This window comes from Anastrepha obliqua, chromosome 5 (assembly GCF_027943255.1).
Source record: "Anastrepha obliqua isolate idAnaObli1 chromosome 5, idAnaObli1_1.0, whole genome shotgun sequence".
Classification (NCBI taxonomy): Eukaryota; Metazoa; Arthropoda; class Insecta; order Diptera; family Tephritidae; genus Anastrepha; species Anastrepha obliqua.
In genome coordinates, this window is record NC_072896.1 from 23,877,376 (window position 1) to 23,897,829 (window position 20,454).

Genomic DNA, 20,454 nt, shown 5'->3' on the forward strand with positions numbered 1-20,454 from the left:
TCTAAGAAATATTTCCTGAGGACGCCATCTTGTTAATTTTGAAAAAAAAGAAAAAGCTTCGATCAGGTACAAGATTATCTATTAATAAAACTGATTTCTCTTGTCCGATTGATTTTAGATGAATCTCCAAGGACTTGTGATGATCAACGCAAGGGACTTCTGGAGAAACGGGCGCCACACAAACAGCGATAACTTTTACAATTATTAATTTTTTTTTTAATTTTACTAAAGGGAAGTCGAAACATGATTATTAATTCTATGTTTTTATTTGTGTAAATTAAAGCAAGTGACAAGCAAACAAAAAATATTAAACACCATCATTTTTTTCGGGCCTCTGACTACGTCAATCACCTCATAAAAAAAGTTGAAGGGTCAATTAAAGCACTTTAGGTAAATTAAATTGAGTCAAATTAAAAGGTAACACCAAAATGAGATACTGAAAAAATCTTAAGGGGTTATATACCTTGAGAGCCCGAAAAAATGGAGGATTGTCATAATTTTTTTTAAATATGTTTTAGAACTTTTATTCAAATGAGGCAGATATCATATTGAAGGGCAACTCTCGAAGAATACATTTTCGTGGTTTTATTTTAAAAAATGTTATTATTTATTGTTGATATAGCCCCTCCCCCGAAACGCCGTTTTTTAGAAGAGGCTTGCGGTGATTATGGTAGCGCATGAGCAGCTCAACTGAAATCAAAAATCTTAAAAGATTATTGTAGAAAAATGTTTTTTAGTGAATCTGAACGGTTTATTTACCCAAAAAAAATTTTTCGCGATATGAAAACCGCTGCGAACTAAAAAACAACGATTTTGAGGGGTTGCAAAATTAAAAAAAAAAATTATTCCAGCGAACTATGCAAATATTTATAAAAAGTGAACCATTCAGATTCACGAGGTTGTTACTTCGAATAATTAAAAAAAAGTTGTTGCTTGACCGATTTGCATAAACTTTTTTTAATTATTCGAAGTTAGTTTTTGATAAATAATGATCACCGCGACGGTAATTTTCAAAAAACACGACTTCGAGATAATCTCTTATAAAGTTTTGCGTGCACTTCATTTATGTACGGATAAGGTCGCGCGCTTCCACGGTCCGTAACTTTCGTTCTAGTGCTCCGATCTTTATGATTTTTTGAATTTATATTTTTGATATGATGTACTTTTAGAATATGCCATAAAAAATCTTCGATTTTTTAGTCCAACACAAGGTATATAACCCTTTAAGCAATAGCTTAGAATCTTAAAAATAGTAGCGAGTGAGTCCCACAGTAGAAAACATTTTTTTTCTTTTACTTTAATTTTACTGAGTCCCACAGTTGAAATTTTTTCTTAGTTTAATTCTCGATTTCGCTGCAGTGCCTCAGATCTGCTCGTAAGTGAGCATGATGGTTTACACGAGATTTTCTCCAAACCACTTTTTTTTAATTTGGCGCACAGATTTCTTGAATACTGTTTAAACTTTTGCAAATATCTTCTCAAATACATTTTTTTTTGGAAGTACATAGCCTCTTTGCTATTGATTGTAAATTCTCTTATGGGCAATTTACAATTAGTGGTTTCTTCAAAAAAAAAAAAAAAAACACAAAAAAAAACATTTCTATATTTTCTCAAAAAATGTATTTTAATTCATAATTTACTACAATACTATTTATAATTTAATGTTTCTTAAACAATTTTACTTGAAAAGCAACAACCCTGCAAAAGCAAAAATATAACACATTTTTATCATCAAAAGGCTTTAGGACAAACGCTTTCCTCTAATAAATTTGACGTAGTGAATACACGAAGAAAAAAAAGTCATTATAAAGAAAGCTATTAAGGTAGGCCCAATGTAGGTTGGCTTCATTTGCAGTACTTGCCTTGCTAGACTTTGAAAACTTGTATGGCCAAATGGGCGCTTTGAACGCTGCTATAAAAATCAGCTGATTCGTAAAAGGAAAAAGAATACAGCGATGTTAGTCATATTCAATAGTCAATCACGCCAACGATGAAAGTTTTGGGTGCCTGAAAGTTTTAGATCGTCAAAAATATGGGAAATTTCAGCTTTGCGCAAGCTTGCAAGAGACGAAACTACAATTCAAGAGGAATTTAAACATCTATGCTTTTCAATGGCATTTATTAAATTTTCTTCAAACATTTTTGAAAAGCAAATGAAAGTAAAAAATCTCTCTAATCTGCCTAAATTTCACAAAGGAAGCTATACCAAATCAGAAAACCAAAATGAGCGAGAGGGATGTGCAATTACTAATGTCAAAAGCGCTGTGAAATAGAACATTGAGTCGTTTCAAACTCCGCTGTACTTTAAGCAAAGCTGCTATTTGGTCACATTTCATATATTTCAGTATTTTTCATTTTATTCATTTTTGAGAGTTATCGAAGCCATACAGGCAAAGCCAACCTGCATTGGGCTAGAACCTCTACACTTCACCAAAAATTTGCACTCCTTTGAAGTGGTTTTAAACAAATTAATTTCTGCGCAAAGCCCAGTGCTGCGCTTTAGTTTGAAAAATTTTTTTGTAGTTTTTTTTTTTTTTTTTTGCATACTTAAAAAGAAATCCCAACAATTTTCCGAAAGTCTGAAAAAAATTTCATTTGCCTCGTCAAATATCTTTTTTCGGCTGCTGGAGTGCTGTTACCTCTTAATAGCCGATAAAAAAAAACAAATTATGTTCACACATTCATTTATTTTCATTCATTCATTTTTCAAATTTCCTTATTAAAAGTTTGCTTTAAAATACTGTTAAATCACATTCGTTTTTTGTTGCTTTTTCTGGTTTTTTCTCATATTTTCTTCAACAAGCAAAGTAGTAAATTTTTTTTTTTTTGCCACACATTCTCGCGACTTTCATTCAGTTCTGGCACTTACCGTCGGCGATTTTCTTCTTGGGCAAAACGGCTTTAAAAGCCGATACCGGCTGATAATCTTGTGACTGATCGTTGCCATGCTGTTGTTGTTGTTGCTGCTGTTGAACGCGTTGTTGTAATAATTGCGTTGGATTTGGTATTGTCGTGGCCATATTGGAGCGCATATTTAAATCGCGTAAGGGCAAACTGCCCGTTGTGCTGCCGCCGCCAACGCCGCTGCCGGTGCTAACGAAATTACTGGGGAAATCAGAGGCAACAGCAGGCTTAAAATTTCCTAGACTATAGTCGAGCGGTAGGTGATGTTGCTGTTGTTGTTGTTGCGTGGTGGGCACGCTTGTCGGAGGCAAGGCATGTGGCTGTGGCGCCGACGGTGGCTGCGGTTGTGTAACAACCGACGGTGGCTGTTGTAAATTCGACTCAATTTTTACAATCTCCATGTTTTTTTGTTATGCAGAAATTTGATTTTTTTTTATTATTTAATTTTTTTTTTAAATTTATTTTTAATATCACAGAAACACTAAAAATTACTTTTTTAAGGGATTAAAGAATGTGCACTTTGTTGTTGGTATGCCTGCTTCCTACTTCTTGAATTACTAACGGCATATATTTAGCGTTACGTTAGAATTTAGTTATTTCAAATATTTATTTAAGTTTTTTTTTTTTTGTGAATGTCTATTTTTACATTTTTTTCGAATGAATATTATTTTTTATTGCAACACTTGACATCGTGCCCGCGTAACATTTCATTTATTTCACTATCACTTGTTCGCATTGCAACCCACACGACACTATCCGCCAATCGGTTGGTGTGTCTTCAGCGTCGTCTATTGTACTAACAGTAAAATTAATCACTGCTTCAGTGGCTACCATCTGCAACGTCGCAAACTGAGTGAAACTGATTTTCGAAACTGGCTCTGAGACTTCGCGATGCCATATGTACATACGTGAATATATATGCACACTTGTCGTCGTCGTCGTTGTCGTTGCCGTTGTCGCTCCGCAACCCCCGCGCTAATGGCACTACTGTTGTCGCACTCCTCGTACCATTCAACTGGCTGCATATCAGTGTTTGATGCTGTGTCACAGATATTCCCTCAAACTAATGGAAGGAGAGCGGGAGATGGGCGCACGTTCGTGAGTGGTGTGGGTATGCGGGTATGGGCGAGTGTATGGTGGTGACAGCGGCGGAGGCAATACCACCCAACCCAAAACGCCAATCCGACGCTTCCAATTGATGCGATTTTTCGACTTAGATTGGAAGAAATCAAGAAAGCCAACTAACGGTAACGACCACTACGACTAGCGATGTTTGGGTGTATGGCGAGTACGGGCGACGGGTGCGGAACGTTAATGCTGGCGCCAATAGGTCGTGAGAAGCGTAGTAGAAATAGCGTGTTTACGTTGGTGAGAGCACGCTGATGTAGTATATAAGAAAGGAGCGGCGAGCGCGCGCCCGCTTTTGCTGTAGTAGTTGTGTATGTAAAAGTTTCTCCGTAAAAGATTCACGCAACGGAAATCTGCGCTATGTAACGAGACGCGATTTCCAACGACGGTTGTACTGCGATTAATTGAAGCCGTTCTGTGGCGACCATTGATACCGTTCGTTTGAGTGCGGTGCACTAACTGACTGAGTCTACAATAGCGCGGCGGAGTAACGATCACCCGCGCCGAGCGTTGTACGCTGAGAGTGTGTCGTCGCCACCAGCGCCGCCGCCGCCGCTGCATTCCAATGCCAACGCGCACAACAAAAGCCACTTAATCGCGTGTAATTGTGGCGATAACATTAAAAGGCAGCAACAAAAATAACAACACAAGAACACCAATACCATCTCCACCACCCTAGCACAGCACAGCGCGATAACACCACCAAATCAGTGGTTGACAAACAGCTAAACGATTGCTTCCGGCACCCTTGCACGTTCGGCTGTTCTCTTTTCCTTCGTGCGCACGTTCTGACTCCATATTGTGCGACTAACGATTTAAGGTGCGAGCGAGCTCACCATATCTCTTACTATAAATCCAACATTTAAGTGCTCGCATTGCGCATACTTTCCAACTGGAAGCGCTCTAAACGCCTGATATTCCACTCGGAGCGCGCTGATTACAGTTGGGCGCTCTTTTCCCCCCACACTAACTACACACACACACACTTGAAACTACTGCCACTATTGTTGTTGCTATACATTATACTCTTCCCACTCCATGCTTGTATTTAAAGCTGTTGCAATCTTTGACAGTGATTATTCCAAGATTTGTGGTTGTTATTGCAGAGAACGTTAAATCAACGCTCTCTGATACAACTACAACTGTTGCGCAACGACAGCTCCCTGCCTGGCACTTTTGCTGTTGTGGAATTACGGAACATTGTGAAAACGGTACTAATGTGTGAGTGAAATGCCATCCCGTATGCTTTGCTTTTGTTTTTGTGTACTTCAATTCATCCGCTTTCTCTCTCTCTTTCATAACCGCATAACGCAAAGATGACTGCCTGTTGCATCGTGCACGCCTACTTTTCGATATGGTGGCTATAGATTACGTCTTACCTTTCGCGTTTTTCATTGCTATTATTTACTTACCATTTTTTTTTAGCTGTTAGCTGATTTTTGTTTCTTGCGCTCTATTGCTCACGCCCACACGCTTAAGGTCTATAAAATGTTGCAAATTTTATGAATTTTAAGTGCATATCAACTTCTTAATTATCTGATTTCTTTTTGATTTTATTCTAGGCTATCGAACGAATGTGTTTTCTTATCTTTACTGGAAATGGCATAAAGTCAATACGATTGGTTTTTTTTTTTTTTTTAAATCTTAGTAACTGGCCTTTGATCCTTTATGGTATCGTATGAAATTATATTTGCTTGAGTTATAAACCAGCGATTAAAATAGCAACTATTAAATACTCGTGTACCGCAAAAGCTAAAATAAAATAAAAACCAGTCTACACCGCTCCAAGAAAATTCATTAACAAGACGAAAAAAATATTGTGCGTGCGTTTATATTGCATATATTTCTCACAAATGCCAGCTCAGCAATTTTCAAAATTAAGATATTTTACATTTTTACTGCCCCTAATTCACATCTCTACTAGTCAGCAAACGATCAACTAAATTTTTAACTCTCTTTTTACTCTCTTTTAAGCGGACACCTAAGGGACTGAAATCTTTGTCCGCTTATGAGAAAAGTGGAAAGAAAGTATGCCATAGCAGGTTTAACATGTTATGGGATAGTTGACCGCTCAAGGGAAAAAATTAGAAAAAAAATCTTAAAAATTTGCTATATGTATTGAAAAAACTGTCCGCTTATTGGAGAAGTCCGCTTAAGAAAGGTGTCCGCTAGGAGAGAAAAAAATTATAAGTAGATAAGTATCCAGAAATGACGATAGGCTCTTATTTTATGCTGTAAAAATTCTTTAAAAATACATTGTGTATCTCATTAGATTATCAGCAATATCTCATTAGAAGCAAATGTGTACAAGATGGGGCAAAATTAATCATCTAATATGGTTTTGAATATATTTTTTCCAAAATTTAAATCTTTCAAAGATGGGTCGTGCGCACCCACGTACACAGTTGATAAGCGGAGGCTTGTTGTTAATCTACGGAAAGAAAAAAATATCATACAAACTTATCGCTGAGTCACTTGGACGGTACAAAAAATTCACAGAACGACGTGGTAGCAAAAAGGAAAAGACTTGCACTACTGATAATTTAATTAGGACTCTTGCCAAAAGGGATTCTTTTAAGTCAGTAAAGACCATTGCAGCTGGAATCAATAACGTAGTATCAGCGAGAACTGTAGGGCGTCGATTGTTACCAGGCAGAATAACTCTGTTCCTTTGTTAAAAGCAGCAAATTTAAGGAAGAGGAAAATGGCGTGTGCCAGAGGGTATGAAAAGATAGTAATACACTTTGAAGCGCTGAAACGAAAAAAAAATTTTTTGTTTGGAAACGATCTGTGCGAAATAGCAGTCGTCCTAAAGGACAAGGGTTCTCACCGTGGTTCACAAAAAACAATAGTCAAGCACGGCGGCGGAAACATAATGATTTGGGGACACTTCCCTTGGCCGCCTTACCAAGACCTATTCACAACATAACCAAGAAAATATACAAATTTATTTACAGGGACATACCTCAGGAAGTGATGCTACCATTTGTTGAGGAGAATATACCACTTCGATTGCTTTTTAGGCAAGACAATGACCAAAACACTCCTGAATGTTAGTACGTGAATGGTTTTTACAAAATAATGTTTAAGTTACCGATTGACCAAATCAATCACTCGATCTAAATGCCATTGAAAAACTTTATGGAAATTTAAAGAAGCAAATCGGAAAAGAAGCATTTAAAAATAAGCAGGATTTATGGCAAAAATCAAAGAGCTAAGGAAAAATAAGAATAACTGTTATTATTAATTTAAAAAACTTTCATGTCCGAACATGGGTTACCTTTTTTAGTGAACCCATATACATGTGGGTACCACTCTAATTAAAGTTATAATTGGGTTGCCAGATCAATTTCCCATGTATACTGATTCGGAAAATCCGCATAGTGCGTCATTTTAATCAAAAATTATAGAGTAACTACGACAATGCGTAATGGGCTTGCATTTATGAACTTGTATTTTTGGTTAACTTTGCCCTTTAAAATTTATTTAGACTATTTTTGAAACTTATTTTTTTGTTGGCAATTTTCTGCGCATGCAGCCATGTTAATTTTTGTTTCTTGTTGGAATGAACAGTTGTCTGTGCCTTTTCCACGCGTTTGAGATACCACAAACTAACATCTATCAATATCCAACGTCTCGTCAGCTCTGAAGAAGAAAGTACCAATGACGGTACCATTTGATTACAATTTTTGATTCTGGTTCGTGCACCAGATGTCACTGTCGAATTTCTATGTAGAATTTTGGGGCTCACTTGAGACCCTGTGGTCTGCTCCTGGAAAGATGGGTCGGTCTCGCGTCAACTCAGCGAGCGCTGGGTTAGTGTGCAAAGGTGCAAAGGCGAGAGATCCTTCTGGCCACGTGTAGATCGGGGGCGCTCGAAGGAACTTCTAAGGCTAACAAAGCCGCAGCTCTCAAATGGTCGTTTTGGGCATTTGCCTGATGTTATTTTAGACTATTAACGGCATACCTTCCCCTTTATAATGAAATAAACATCCGATCATTTATATTAAAAAATAGCATTTTCTTTGATTATGAAAATAAAACCTCTTATTGGAAAACCCTTTAATTATGCATTAGGAAAAAGAGTGCAGCAGTTATCAGAAATGTTTAACCCGACAAATTATTTATAACCTCATAAATCGTGCAAGAAATTAAAATAGGCTAGAGCTAAAATATGGAAGTGGAAGACCACGAAAAATATCTGACCGCGCTGAACGTATAACAATAAAGCTTTCTAATGAGTTTCTGATGAGTGAGGCGTCGAAGATTCTCATGAAAAAGTCATAAATAAACAAAATTATATTATATTATACTTTAAGAATTGCGCAAAAGAAGCCTTTGCTCTCTACACAGCATATTGAAAGGCGGTTGTTTTTGGCTAGAACGTACGTATCTCAACCAGATGAGCTGGGATGATGTGATACCTCAGCAACTCAGCGAAATAAATAATGGAACAAGCGATTTCTTAAAGAAATCAAAAGACGTACTTCTTTTTTTTATTACTTTAATTTTGAATTCTAATGTGCATTAAAAAGAAAGCAAAAGACATGACTTTGAGAGCAATTTCATAAAAATTCATTTCATATTTCATAAGTGAAACATAACCAAACAATATTTCCATGCGAAATTTAGGGTGTAAAAAATATTTGTAAAGTTGATAAAAGAAAACAATAAAAAAAACAAAAAACAATAAATAAAATTTTATAGCGTGTGCTGCCATGTTAGATATAATTTCATTTAAACAATCGGGCATGATGAAATGAGCCACAATTGTTGTTTTTTTTTTTTAATCAATAAACCGTTCAAATCGCCTTCTCTTTTAGTAAACATTTGTAGATAGTAGTCCCCAAGCATTCTCAATAGGCTTTAAATCCTGACCAATCCATTTGGTCTCTCTTCGAAGAGGCCAAGAGGCAGTTGGGACACGTGAATTGCAGCATTGCTTAGCTGAAATATCCAATTTTCTCCCAAAAACCTATCCCCAAATTCGATTAAAATATTATCAAAAAGCGCCGTGTACATTTGGAAGCTCAAGCGATGTGATGCCCGGAAGCTACCCAAACCATAAAGGAGCCGCCGCCAAAATTTCAAGCATACCAAGTGGTCCTGTCGCGGCGTGTGTCTTTCTAATACTTGATCTTTCCATCTGGCCCGTCCAAGATGAACTTTTTCCCATCACTAAAAATGACATTAAGCCACTCTTCAGACCAAAATTTTTATTTGTCAGCGAATTGCGTTCGTGCGTATTTATGGTACGGTTTTAACTTAAATTTATGCAGCTCTTTTCGTATTTGCTAATATCGTCAGTAATCAAAATTTGCCGAATTCGACATTAAATTAATGATAATTGAGACTTAAGGGGTACTGGTGGTCTAGCGCTCGAAAGTTTAGAGTATTTTCAGGAATTTTTTTACAATAAAAAAGATATTTAAATCTTTTAGGCTTTTTGTTTAACTTCTGTTACATACAAAAATACAAATAATTTTTTTTTTTTAATTTCAATAATTTTAAAAATGGCGCTGGAGTTAACCCTCCGAAAAATTGGAATTGGATGGTATGTCCATTTTGGTTCTTCTATTTATCTGAAACACAAAAGCCAAATCCATTATTAATCAGTGGGGCTGTAGCTATGCCCTGCTACTATAATAAAAAAACTTTGACACAATGGCGCGATTTTGAATTTGACACTCTAAAAATCGGTTTTATCAGTTTTTTTTTATCAAAAATTTCAAATAATAATAGGATTCTAGTACCGGCGATAGCCATTGATGTTGTGAACACATATTAAAATTTCAGACAATTCGATTGAACAATCTTTTGACGTGATAACGTCTTATAATTCGATTTAACAGGCTGCACGCACGAAAAAATGTGTCGTTACCTTGCTCATTAGTGTTACCTTGCTCATTTGTCGTTACCTTGCTCATTTGTCGTTACCTTGCTCATTGCCGTTACCTTGAATGAACTGCAAGCGAAAGCGCGGAACGAACGGCAACGTTCGACATCTTGCTCTCTCCTACGTAAGTGAACGTATATATGTATGTATATGCGCATATGTACATATATAAATTCACGTATTTGTATTTGCATATGCCTTCTTATTGATTATTATTAATTTGATTTACTTGAAGAATTTAAAATAAAACCAAGTTTGTTAATAATACCTGTTGTTTTAATGTTATTATTATTAATTTTTTTATTATATATGAAGGAAAAAATGTATGGTAATATTTACCATATACCTTATAAGATATGTTGTGTACTAATATATGTATATAAACATGCATATACATATACAATTTCGCGCAATTTTCAAAAAGAACAAATCTATATGTAAAGATGCATACAAATCATGTGGACATATCAAATATACGAATCTATTCCGTACGCAAGCAAATGTAAGCTAATGTGCTTGAACTGCGAGCGAGAGCGCGGAACGAACGACAAAGAGCACAATCGGCCCCCGCGTTCGGCAACGTTCGACATCTGGCTCTGTCCTACTTGAGTGAGCATATATATGTATGTATATGCGCATATGTAGGTATATAAATTCACATATGTACTTGTATTTGCATATGCCTTCTTCCTATGTGCATGGTAATGAACCAATTCTCTGTTGAGAATAAACGATGATAGGAAAAATAGGAAATGAAAGGGAGTGTTTCAAGTGTAATGAGTCTTGAGAAAGTCAAATCGATGATGATGCCTCTTAGTGTTGTTGACTTATTAACGTCTGATGCACAATCGAAATGTAAGATATCTTTCATGAATTTGATAAATGTTGCGTCATTTTTCACGTTTGTGTAAATGTAACTGGACCTATTCCATTGCAATTCCATTTACCTCCTCCTCTATATCCATACAAAATATCTATCAAACAAATAAAATTAAAATTTTGTTTTGAAAATTGCAACCATTCCATCAATATTTTCTTATGACGTTGTCACGTTAAACTATCGTCAGTAAGCCGACTTTACAGACAACCTCTTTTTTTTTTTTGACAACACCAGACCAAAACAGTCGTTTCGAGATAAATGAGTTTATGGTTCTAGGTGCAGGAGCGCACAGACTACATAGTTAATGGGCTGTAGAAACTATAATGTTGGGAATTTCGGTATGAAAATTTCACAGTATATTCTTAAGACACTATACTTTCGAAATATTGAAAAAACAAAAAGTCGAGTATTTGAAATTTTTAGACCACCGGGTCCCCTTAATATTACCTGCACTTAACGACTTCTTAACTGCTAATGCTTAATACGATGCTTTGTTCGCTCATCAATAATAGAAGAACGGCCGCGTTTTCCTTGTTTTAAGTAATCTTTGGGTTTTGTTTTAATATTTACCACAGTAGTTGCAGTTATTTGAGCAATTTTTGCAATATATCTTATTTTTTTACTTTCCTCACGCAAATGGAAAACTATTTCTGCAATGGATTCTGAAATATATTCTGAAATTTCACGAATTCGGCGTTTGCGTAACAAAATCTGAAGGCTTACTCCACTATTTACTCTAAAATGGTCCCGAGAAAAGAAGTAAAAAAACTAAAATTGACATTCCCTGCAAAATTATAATCAGAGCTTAAAAAAATGTATTCCGCCTAATATGTGTTTTGGCCTAACATATTTCAGTTGTATAGTTTTTAAACTATTTGTTTCATTATAAATTTCGCTAAGGTATTCGCGATGAGACTCAAATCATGACTATTACATCGATAGACCCAATATAGCGTGGAGGCAGCCATTATAAGCACTGAAAAGACGGAATATACCGTGAATTTTATACCAGTGAATATTGACAAACTTTCAGTGATGGTGTGCGGATGCATATCCAGCAACGAAATGGGTGAATTGGTGTTTCCTGTTCTTCTTAATTGGCGCGATAACCGCTTACGCAATTCTGGCCGAGTTTAACAAAGCACGTCAGTCGTTTCTTTCTCGTGCTCTTCTCCATCTGATTTGGTGTTTATGATTTGAATATTCGGCAGTGCCATTTGACAAATAGTGCAACAAAATTTGGCTTCATTGTTGACAGCAGACATCAGTTTAAATTCTATGTGGCCAGAATGTAGCTTTTTTTATTGCAGTAAAGTATTGGATACACCAGCCCAAAGCTGGGATATGAATCTAATATAAAATTTAAAGAAAAAGTTGTCAAAAATACTCAAAATGGGTACTTTGGAACACCTACTTTGCCACTGCCCTTCTCTCTGTAGGACTTGACAAATGTGCATAGGATCAACATTTTTTTCATCCTTAAAGGGTAGTGCCGACAAAATGCTGAACGGCTTGTTAAAACTTGAGAAGACGCGCATTAGGAATTACATTAATTATTAATTCGATTCCAACTACCTAGCACTGGTAACGCAATGGACCCTAAGGGTCTAAGTGAGATCTTTTCACAGATCAGCCAGCACTACCTAACCTACTCAAAAATTCGAGCAGAGCTCAAAAAAGATATTTTCTAGGAATGGCTCAAGGTACCCCAGGACTACATATTCAAAAATTTTTTTCGTAGGTAGTGGTCCACATTATGGTATCAAAACGCAACGTAAGTGCTACTTAAAGTCTACCTGTTGTACTGCTGACATCTAACCGACCTACCTACCTACTACTTGCCTTAATGTAATTAATAAATTTCCTAATCTTGATTTCGCCCTTCCCAGATCTCTAATTCCGTGACAGCTGAAATAAAATTACTTTTAAGTCTTATCTTTAAGCCATTTTGTCTCTGGTCTGTAATATTCTGCAACCATTAAACTTAGTAAATGAAACGAAATGAAAAATCAATCCTCTATATTTTTGATCGGTTTTGGGAATTCAAATATGTATTGCAACGGTAACAACTCGGCTGCCCTGTTCATTACCAAACATCTTTAACTAGCAACAAATTTTTAAGCCGAGTATTCATTGAACATTTTATGCGATATTTGTTTGTTTTTGTTTTTTTTTTTTTTTGTGCCAGAGCAATTCAATTAATTTATTTTTTTGAACATACGGAATATATTTGACGTTATAAATTAATAAAATACATGAATCAACACACGAAATTATGCTTCAATTGATGAATTTTGCTCTCATTGCTCCGAATTTATTGCAGACAATGAGTCTGACTATGCTCTTCTATTACCAATTAATGTGTAGATATTAAGGCTATACATCTTCATCTGCATAGTTGTATATGCATACAAAGGGTGTATAAAAAATCTTGCATGAATCTTGCCGTTTAGGCAATGCGATCTAATGCCGTTCGTTCATTGGTTAGTTTTGAAGTTTTAAGTTTATGACTACGAACCCTAAGCTAACGATTACTTGAAGAAGGGAACCAAATGTTGTTTATTTATTTATTTATTTATTAAATTAATTATTTATTTATTTATTAAAGTAGAAATGAGTCACAATAACAAATTTTCTTATAGACTAATTCAGATTCAGAAAAAATATAATAATAATCTTAATGAGTAAGAATTTTATAAGAGCGTACAATTGTTGGTGTATGCCGATGATATTGACCTCATCGGGCTTAACAACCGCGCTGTTAGTTCTGCCTTCTCCAAACTGGATAAAGAGGCAAAGCGAATGGGTCTGGTGGTGAACGAGGACAAAACGAAGCACCTCTGATGAATCTCTCTTCCCTGCTACTTTGGACTAAGTAGGCAACTGAGCAGTAAAGTCCTCTCTCGACGAACAAAACTAACACTCTACAAGGCTGTAATCATGCCCGTCTTAACGTGCCTGGACGATGGCAATGTCCGATGAGGCGTCCCTTGGAGTGTTTGAGGGAAAGATTCTGTGCAAGATTTTTGGACCTTTGCACGTTGGCAGCGGCGAATATCGCAGGCGATGGAACGATGAGTTGTATGAGCTTTACGACGACATACACATAGCGCAGCGAATAAAGATCAGCGGCTGCATTGGCTGGGTCATGTTGTCCGAATGGATACAAACGCTTCGGCTCTGAAAGTATTTGATGCGGTACCAGCTGGTGGTAGCAGAGGAAGAGGAAGGCCTCCTCTGCGTTGGAAAGATCAGGTGGAGAAGGCCTTGGCTTCACTTGGTCTGTCCAATTGGCGCCGGTCAGCACGAGAAAGAAACGACTGGCGTGCTTTGTTAAACTCGGTCAAAATAGTCTAAGCGGTTATCGCGCCAATTAAGAAGAAGAAGAATCGCAATTGGCGGGAAGTGTTGATTTTCCTCTTTTATTCGAAAAAAACGGCGGCTGAAACGCATCGAGAGCTACAAAAAATTTATGGAGACGCTGTTTTAAGTGAAACAACGTGCCGAGGTTGGTTCCGTCGCTTCAAACACGGTGATTTTAATGTTGACGACCGTCCGCGTGAAGGAAGGCCAAAAACCTTCGAATACAATGAATTGGAGGCATTGCTCAATGAGGATCCGTTTCAAACGCAAGAAGAGCTTGCTTCAATATTAGGAGTTACCCGGCAATCCATTTCCAGCGATTGCATACTTTGGGAATGATTCAGATACAGGGAGGCTTGGGTCCTTATGAGTTAAAACCATGTTCAACGTCGTTCTTTTCGCTTGTGAACAATTGATCCAGCGGCAAAAAACGGAAAAGGAAGGGTTTTTTGTCATCGCATCGTGACGGGTGTTGAAAAATGGATTCATTATAGCAATCCAAAGAAAAGAAAGTCATGGGGACTGCCCGGTCATGCTTCTACGTCGTCGCCTCGGCCGAATATTCACGCTACGAAGGTTATGCTATGTATTTGGTGGGAGCAAGTTGGTGTTACTTGTTATGAACTGTTAAAACCAAGCGAAACCATCACTGGGGATTGGTATCGACTTCAATTGATGCGAATGAGCCGCGAACTGCGCGAGAAGCGGCCGGAATACGCGGAGAGGCATGAAAAAGTGATTCTACAGCATGACAATGCTCGGCCTCACGTTGCCAAACCCGTTAAAATCTACCTGGAAACACGGAAATGGGTAATCTTACCCCATCCGCCATATTGTCCAGATATTGCGCCGTCCATTTTTTCAGAATAACGTTGCATTTTCATAAAAAAAACAGCGAAAACTTAGCTGCACACCTAATATATAATTTTCTTTAATAAAGCGTGATCTGAACAACAGGTTATGGGCTCCGGACTTTATCAAAATCGGAAAGAAAGATAAGTATTTTTAAGTTACGGTGGATAAACCGATCTATATATATGTGTTTGGCGCGTATTTGTGGTGTGCGCCTTGATGTTGTTCCATAAATGGAGGGACCTACAGTTTCAAGCCGACTCCGAACGGCAGATATTTTTATGAGGAGCTTTTTCATGGCAGAAATACACTCGGAGGTTTGCTATTGCCTGCCGAGGGGCGACCGCTATTAGAAAAATGTTTTCTTGATTTTAGTGTTTTCACCGAGATTCGAACCAACGTTATCTCTGTGAATTCCGAATGGTAGTCACGCACCAACCCATTCGGCCACCCAGCCGATCTGGTAAAAGTATTTTTAACAGCCGATCCGTTTAAACTAACTATGTCTGGCACATCCATCGGGAGAGAAACCTTATCCAACTGGCGAAAATGCTGCAAAGTGGAAAGAGTTCGATCAAAAGGCGTGTGCGGATATAACACTTGCAATATCTTCCTCGGAATCAGGTTTGAGCTCCGAATGTGAAACGTCGTACGATATGTGGAGGAAATCGAGTATACTTTTCAATCAAAAGGTTCTGCAAGAAAATCAGCACTCTTGAAACGCATAGCCCTCACACGAATGAAGGAAGGGTTTAATAGCCGTGAACATTTAAATGAGTTTTTCCACGTCATGACTAAGCTGAAAGAAATAAACGTTACTGTGGGTGATGATCTTTTGACAATATAGAGTTTGCCTAAAGTTCTCCACCTATTTGTGGTGTGCGTCTTGATGTTGTTTCACAAATGGAAAGACCTTCAGTTCTAAGCCTACTCCGAACGGCAAATGGTTTTTAAGAGCAGCTTTTTTCATGGCAGAAATACACTCGGAGGTTTGCCATTGCCAGCCGGAGGCGACAATTTTTTTCTGTTTCATATACAGAGAACCAATCCCACGCACTCCCGAGTGGTAGTGATACTTTTATATGAACGAAAATGCTCAAATCAAGCAAAAAAAATTGTCAGAAATCAACGCGATTTTTGAGTGACTTTAAGCTTGCACTTTATTATACTAAAATTGAATTACCAAGAAGTTTTCTAAAGATGCTGATTAGGAAGTAGACAATTTTTGTAAAAACTTATAGAAAACGCTACATTTTTGGGAATTTTGTACAAAGTTGGGAAACACGATTTATAAGGTTTTCGTTAAATAATGAACTATATTTCTATAAAAAATGAATTATATTATTAATTATTAAAAACTAGCTTGAACAATTTTGTTAATATAGGGTGGTTAAGTTTCAAGGGCCGGTGTTGATTTTGAATAAAATACAATTTTTTTAGCAAATTATGATCATTTCTCTTTATTGTGATAATATTGGTATGGCTCAATTACGTATGGAACAAATTATTGGCCAAATGACCGCCGCAGCCTCGGCGGCACACCTCCATCCGATGGTCAAAATTTTCGATGACGCTGAGGCATAATTGGGTTTCTATGCCGTTAATGTGCCGAATTATCTCATCCTTAAGCTCTTGAATTGTTGCTGACTTATCGACGTACACCTTTTCTTTCAAATAACCCAAAAGAAAGTAGTCCAACGGTGTCAAATCATATGATCTTGGCGCCCAATTGACATCGCCGCGACGTGAGATTATTCGGCCATCAAATTTTTCGCGCAAAAGAGCCATTGTTTCGTTAACTGTGTGACAAGTGGCACCGTCCTGTTGAAACCACATATTGTCCACAACCATAACTTCCAATTCGGGCCATAAAAAGTTCGTTATCATCTCACGATAGCGAACATTATTCACAGTAACTGCCTCACCGGCCTCATTTTGGAAAAAATACGGCCCAATGATGCCGCCGGCCCATAAACCGCTCCAAACAGTCACTCTTTGTGGGTGCATTGGTTTCTCGGCAATCACTCTTGGATTATCATTCGCCCAAATGCGGCAATTCTGCTTATTAACGAAGCCACTGAGGTGAAAATGTGCCTCATCTCTGAAGATGATTTTCTTCACGAAGTGCGCGATATGCATTTTGATTTGAACGCCCGTTTTCATAATAAGCCTGAATAACTTTAACGTGTTGCTTGATAGGGTATCTTTCCATGGTTGAAATTGAGTTAGTCTGCAATTGAAAAATGTCAAATGAAATGCAGAAAAAACTTGGCGTTTAGATGTGGTTCACATTCAACATCGGCCCTTGAAATTTAACCACCCTTTATAAAAAGTAAAAGGATAAAGTGAGTTAATAATATGAGCAGAAGCGCAAGTATCTTGTGATTTCGTATAAGAAGAGATAAATTTGTATCGCCGCTCAAAAATATCGGACATCAACTTCAAAACCCGCTTATCATAGACAATCACATCACCTTCCTTTTGTTACATTCCGACGATAGAACTGTTTTGTAGAGTTCTTATGATTTTTGAGCAAAAGATAACAAAGGTCCAGTAGGTTTCCCTCCAGCTGCTACAGTTCTATCATGCATATTGGTACACCCTATACTTATGTAGATACTTATCTTTAGATAATTGCTGTACAACAGACAAATAGGCAGACAAACGAAGTGACTCAGTGGGTGCCAAGCAAATACTAGCTTAAGGAAAAATAAATTGCCACATATTTACGATCATCAGGCTTAAGTAGCTGCACCCATAATAACAAATTTAAATAACTACAAAATATATGCCAAATTAATGCGAAATGAGAATTTATGAATTAAAAGATATTATTTTCTGTATATGTTTGTATGTATGTATATATGTATGGATGTTTGTATATATGTGTGTATGTATGTATGAATGGATGTAATCATATTATTATAATTTTTTTCCCGAATAACTGCAAAAAATGAGCTACAATTAAGTGTGAGGCAACAGCGCATGTGACCCACATTGACCACTAAGAACCCGAAAAAGGGTGGAGCGCGTTAATACAAAAACCAAAAAAAAGGAAGAAAAAGAAAAAACGAACGACAATAAAGCAGCTTAATTTGCATAAAACTACAAATATATGCATGTGTGTGTGTGTATGTGCTTACATGTATGCATATGCGCGCATTAATGTTCACTGTTAATTATGTTTGTGCAACAATATGTTGCATTTGCCACATGTTGGTGGCAGCAAGTAAATAATTTGGGGCAAACTGTATGACATTTGTGACAGCTACTGCTTATGTGTGTATGTATGTATGTATGAGCATATGTACAACTAAGTAAGAGGCACAACCATAATGGGCTTGAAGCAAGCATTCGAAAGTGGTGCCACTTGCGCGTACGCTATGCGCCGCATAAATATGGGCATAAATATGAATGTGCATATGTGGATTTGTGGATTTGTAGATTTGTTGGGCGCTCGCGTGGGCGCAACACTAAATATGCGTCACAGATTTACGCCTTTAATGAGCAACAACAACAACTGCGAAGAACTACTATCGCATATGCATTTGTATGTATGTGTGCACGTGCGTAAATATGTATGCTGCGCTGTAAACGCAAGTTTACTAAATCAAGTGTATTATTTGCTCGAAAATTGCTTTCATATGTTGACACAAATTTCATATTTGTTCCATTTTTTGGTACTTTACTACTCGTAGCCGCATCGTAGACAGACTTCGAGCATTAAAATCTGTGATGAAAACTTTAAAGAATTTATGGTTATGTTGAAATGAACACAAACAGCTGAAAAAATTTTTTTTTTAATATCTACTTATTTTTTGCCGCCCATTAATATTCTAGTTGGCGACACTATTGTTTACAAACATGTGTTAATTGCGTGAAATTCCATGAAGATCATTTTTCATTTGGGAACTCATTTCGTAAGCGAGCGAATGCTGAAGATTTTTGAATATTGATAATTAGCTTAGTAACAAATTTGAAGACACTAAATGAAGTATTTAGTAATGCTTTAAAATTGGTACGGGTCGGGCATTTCGATTTACTTACATGCATACATGCATACATACAGTCCATGAAAAATCATATGGCACCTCAACATTTTGGCAAACTTTGACTATTTAGAAAGTGCAAGCGGTTTTTTTTTTTTTTTTTTTTTTTTTTTTTTTTTTTTTTGTTTATGGAGGTGGCACAAAGCATTGAAAGCCGAAAAGTGTGAGACTTGCCTTTCGGCTCACCCACTAAAAACCCACCCCAGCACCGTTTCCCTCCCGCGGGACCACCGTTAAGTAGTACTTCACGGGAGGTGAAGCGGCCTATTGCCTCTTCATGAAGATCTGCGCTGTTGTTCAGCGCGACGCAGGAGATTACTATTTTTGCCATATTATATACAGCGGACCAATATTCTTCTGACTCTAACATAATATCCACTAGGTTATCAGCCGAAATTGGCTTCCCCACCCTAGTGTTTAATTCCTCCCTTTCGAACACAAATCGCGGACAGACAAAGAAAACATGTTCTGCGTCTTCTACAGCTGGTGCACAATGAGAACAGTACGGGTCGTCTTCGTGCTTAAACCTATATAAGTAGGATTTAAAGCACCCATGTCCCGTCAGTATTTGGGTCAGGTAGTAATCTAACTGTCCATGTTCACGGTTAACCCATTTGGAAATTGTGGGAATCAATCAGTACGTCCAGCGTCCGTTGGGGGACAAGCTCCATTTCTCCTGCCATGAACGCAGGCTACGCTCTCTTGCTATCTTGCGTATTGTCACCCGTTCCGAAGTAGCTTTTTTTTGGTATATTTCAGCATACTCTGTAGCCATTAGGTTGATTGGGAGTAGTCCTGCTATAACCATAATGGCGTCTTCCGATACCGTGCGAAACGCGCAGCACACTCTGAGGGCACTTAATCGGTACACTGATTTCATGCACTTCGCATATGAGGTGCAATTTGTGGCTTCCGCCCATGCTGGAGCTGCATACAGCATAATCGATGAGACAACAGAGTTGAGTAGTCTCCTACAGTTTTGCCTAGGGCCTCTGATGTTCATCATTATTCGTGTTAGCGCAGTTACTGCTTCTGCTGCCCTGCTGCTCGCGTACGCCAAGTGCTCTTTAAAATTAAGCCTACGGTCGATTATTACTCCCAGGTACTTAATGAATGGCTTCGATCTTATGCCATGATCGCCCACCATTATGTTGGCCGACTCCACAATCTTCCTGCTGCTAATTAGTACTACTTCGGTTTTATGGTCCGCAAGAGTTAGACCATGTTGCACAACCATTCCTTTACCATGCCAACAGCTTGGGTGCATGCTTCTTCGGCTTGATGGAGTGATTTAGCCACGACCACAACAGCTATGTCGTCAGCAAATCCTACAATTTGTGACCCTAGAGGTAGATTGAGACGCAGAACTCCATCGTACATAA

At 37.6% G+C, this 20,454-nt stretch overlaps 1 protein-coding gene across 1 annotated transcript in view; it reads right to left on the reverse strand.

Annotated features, from left to right (window-relative positions):
• Nucleotides 1-3,305, reverse strand: part of LOC129249117 (B-cell CLL/lymphoma 6 member B protein) — a 91,014-nt gene extending 87,709 nt beyond the window's left edge. The window contains exon 1 of the mRNA XM_054888768.1: nucleotides 2,870-3,305. Coding sequence (XP_054744743.1) covers nucleotides 2,870-3,305 — 436 coding nt within the window. The remainder of the gene's footprint in view (nucleotides 1-2,869) is intronic.
• Nucleotides 3,306-20,454: the final 17,149 nt, after the last annotated feature.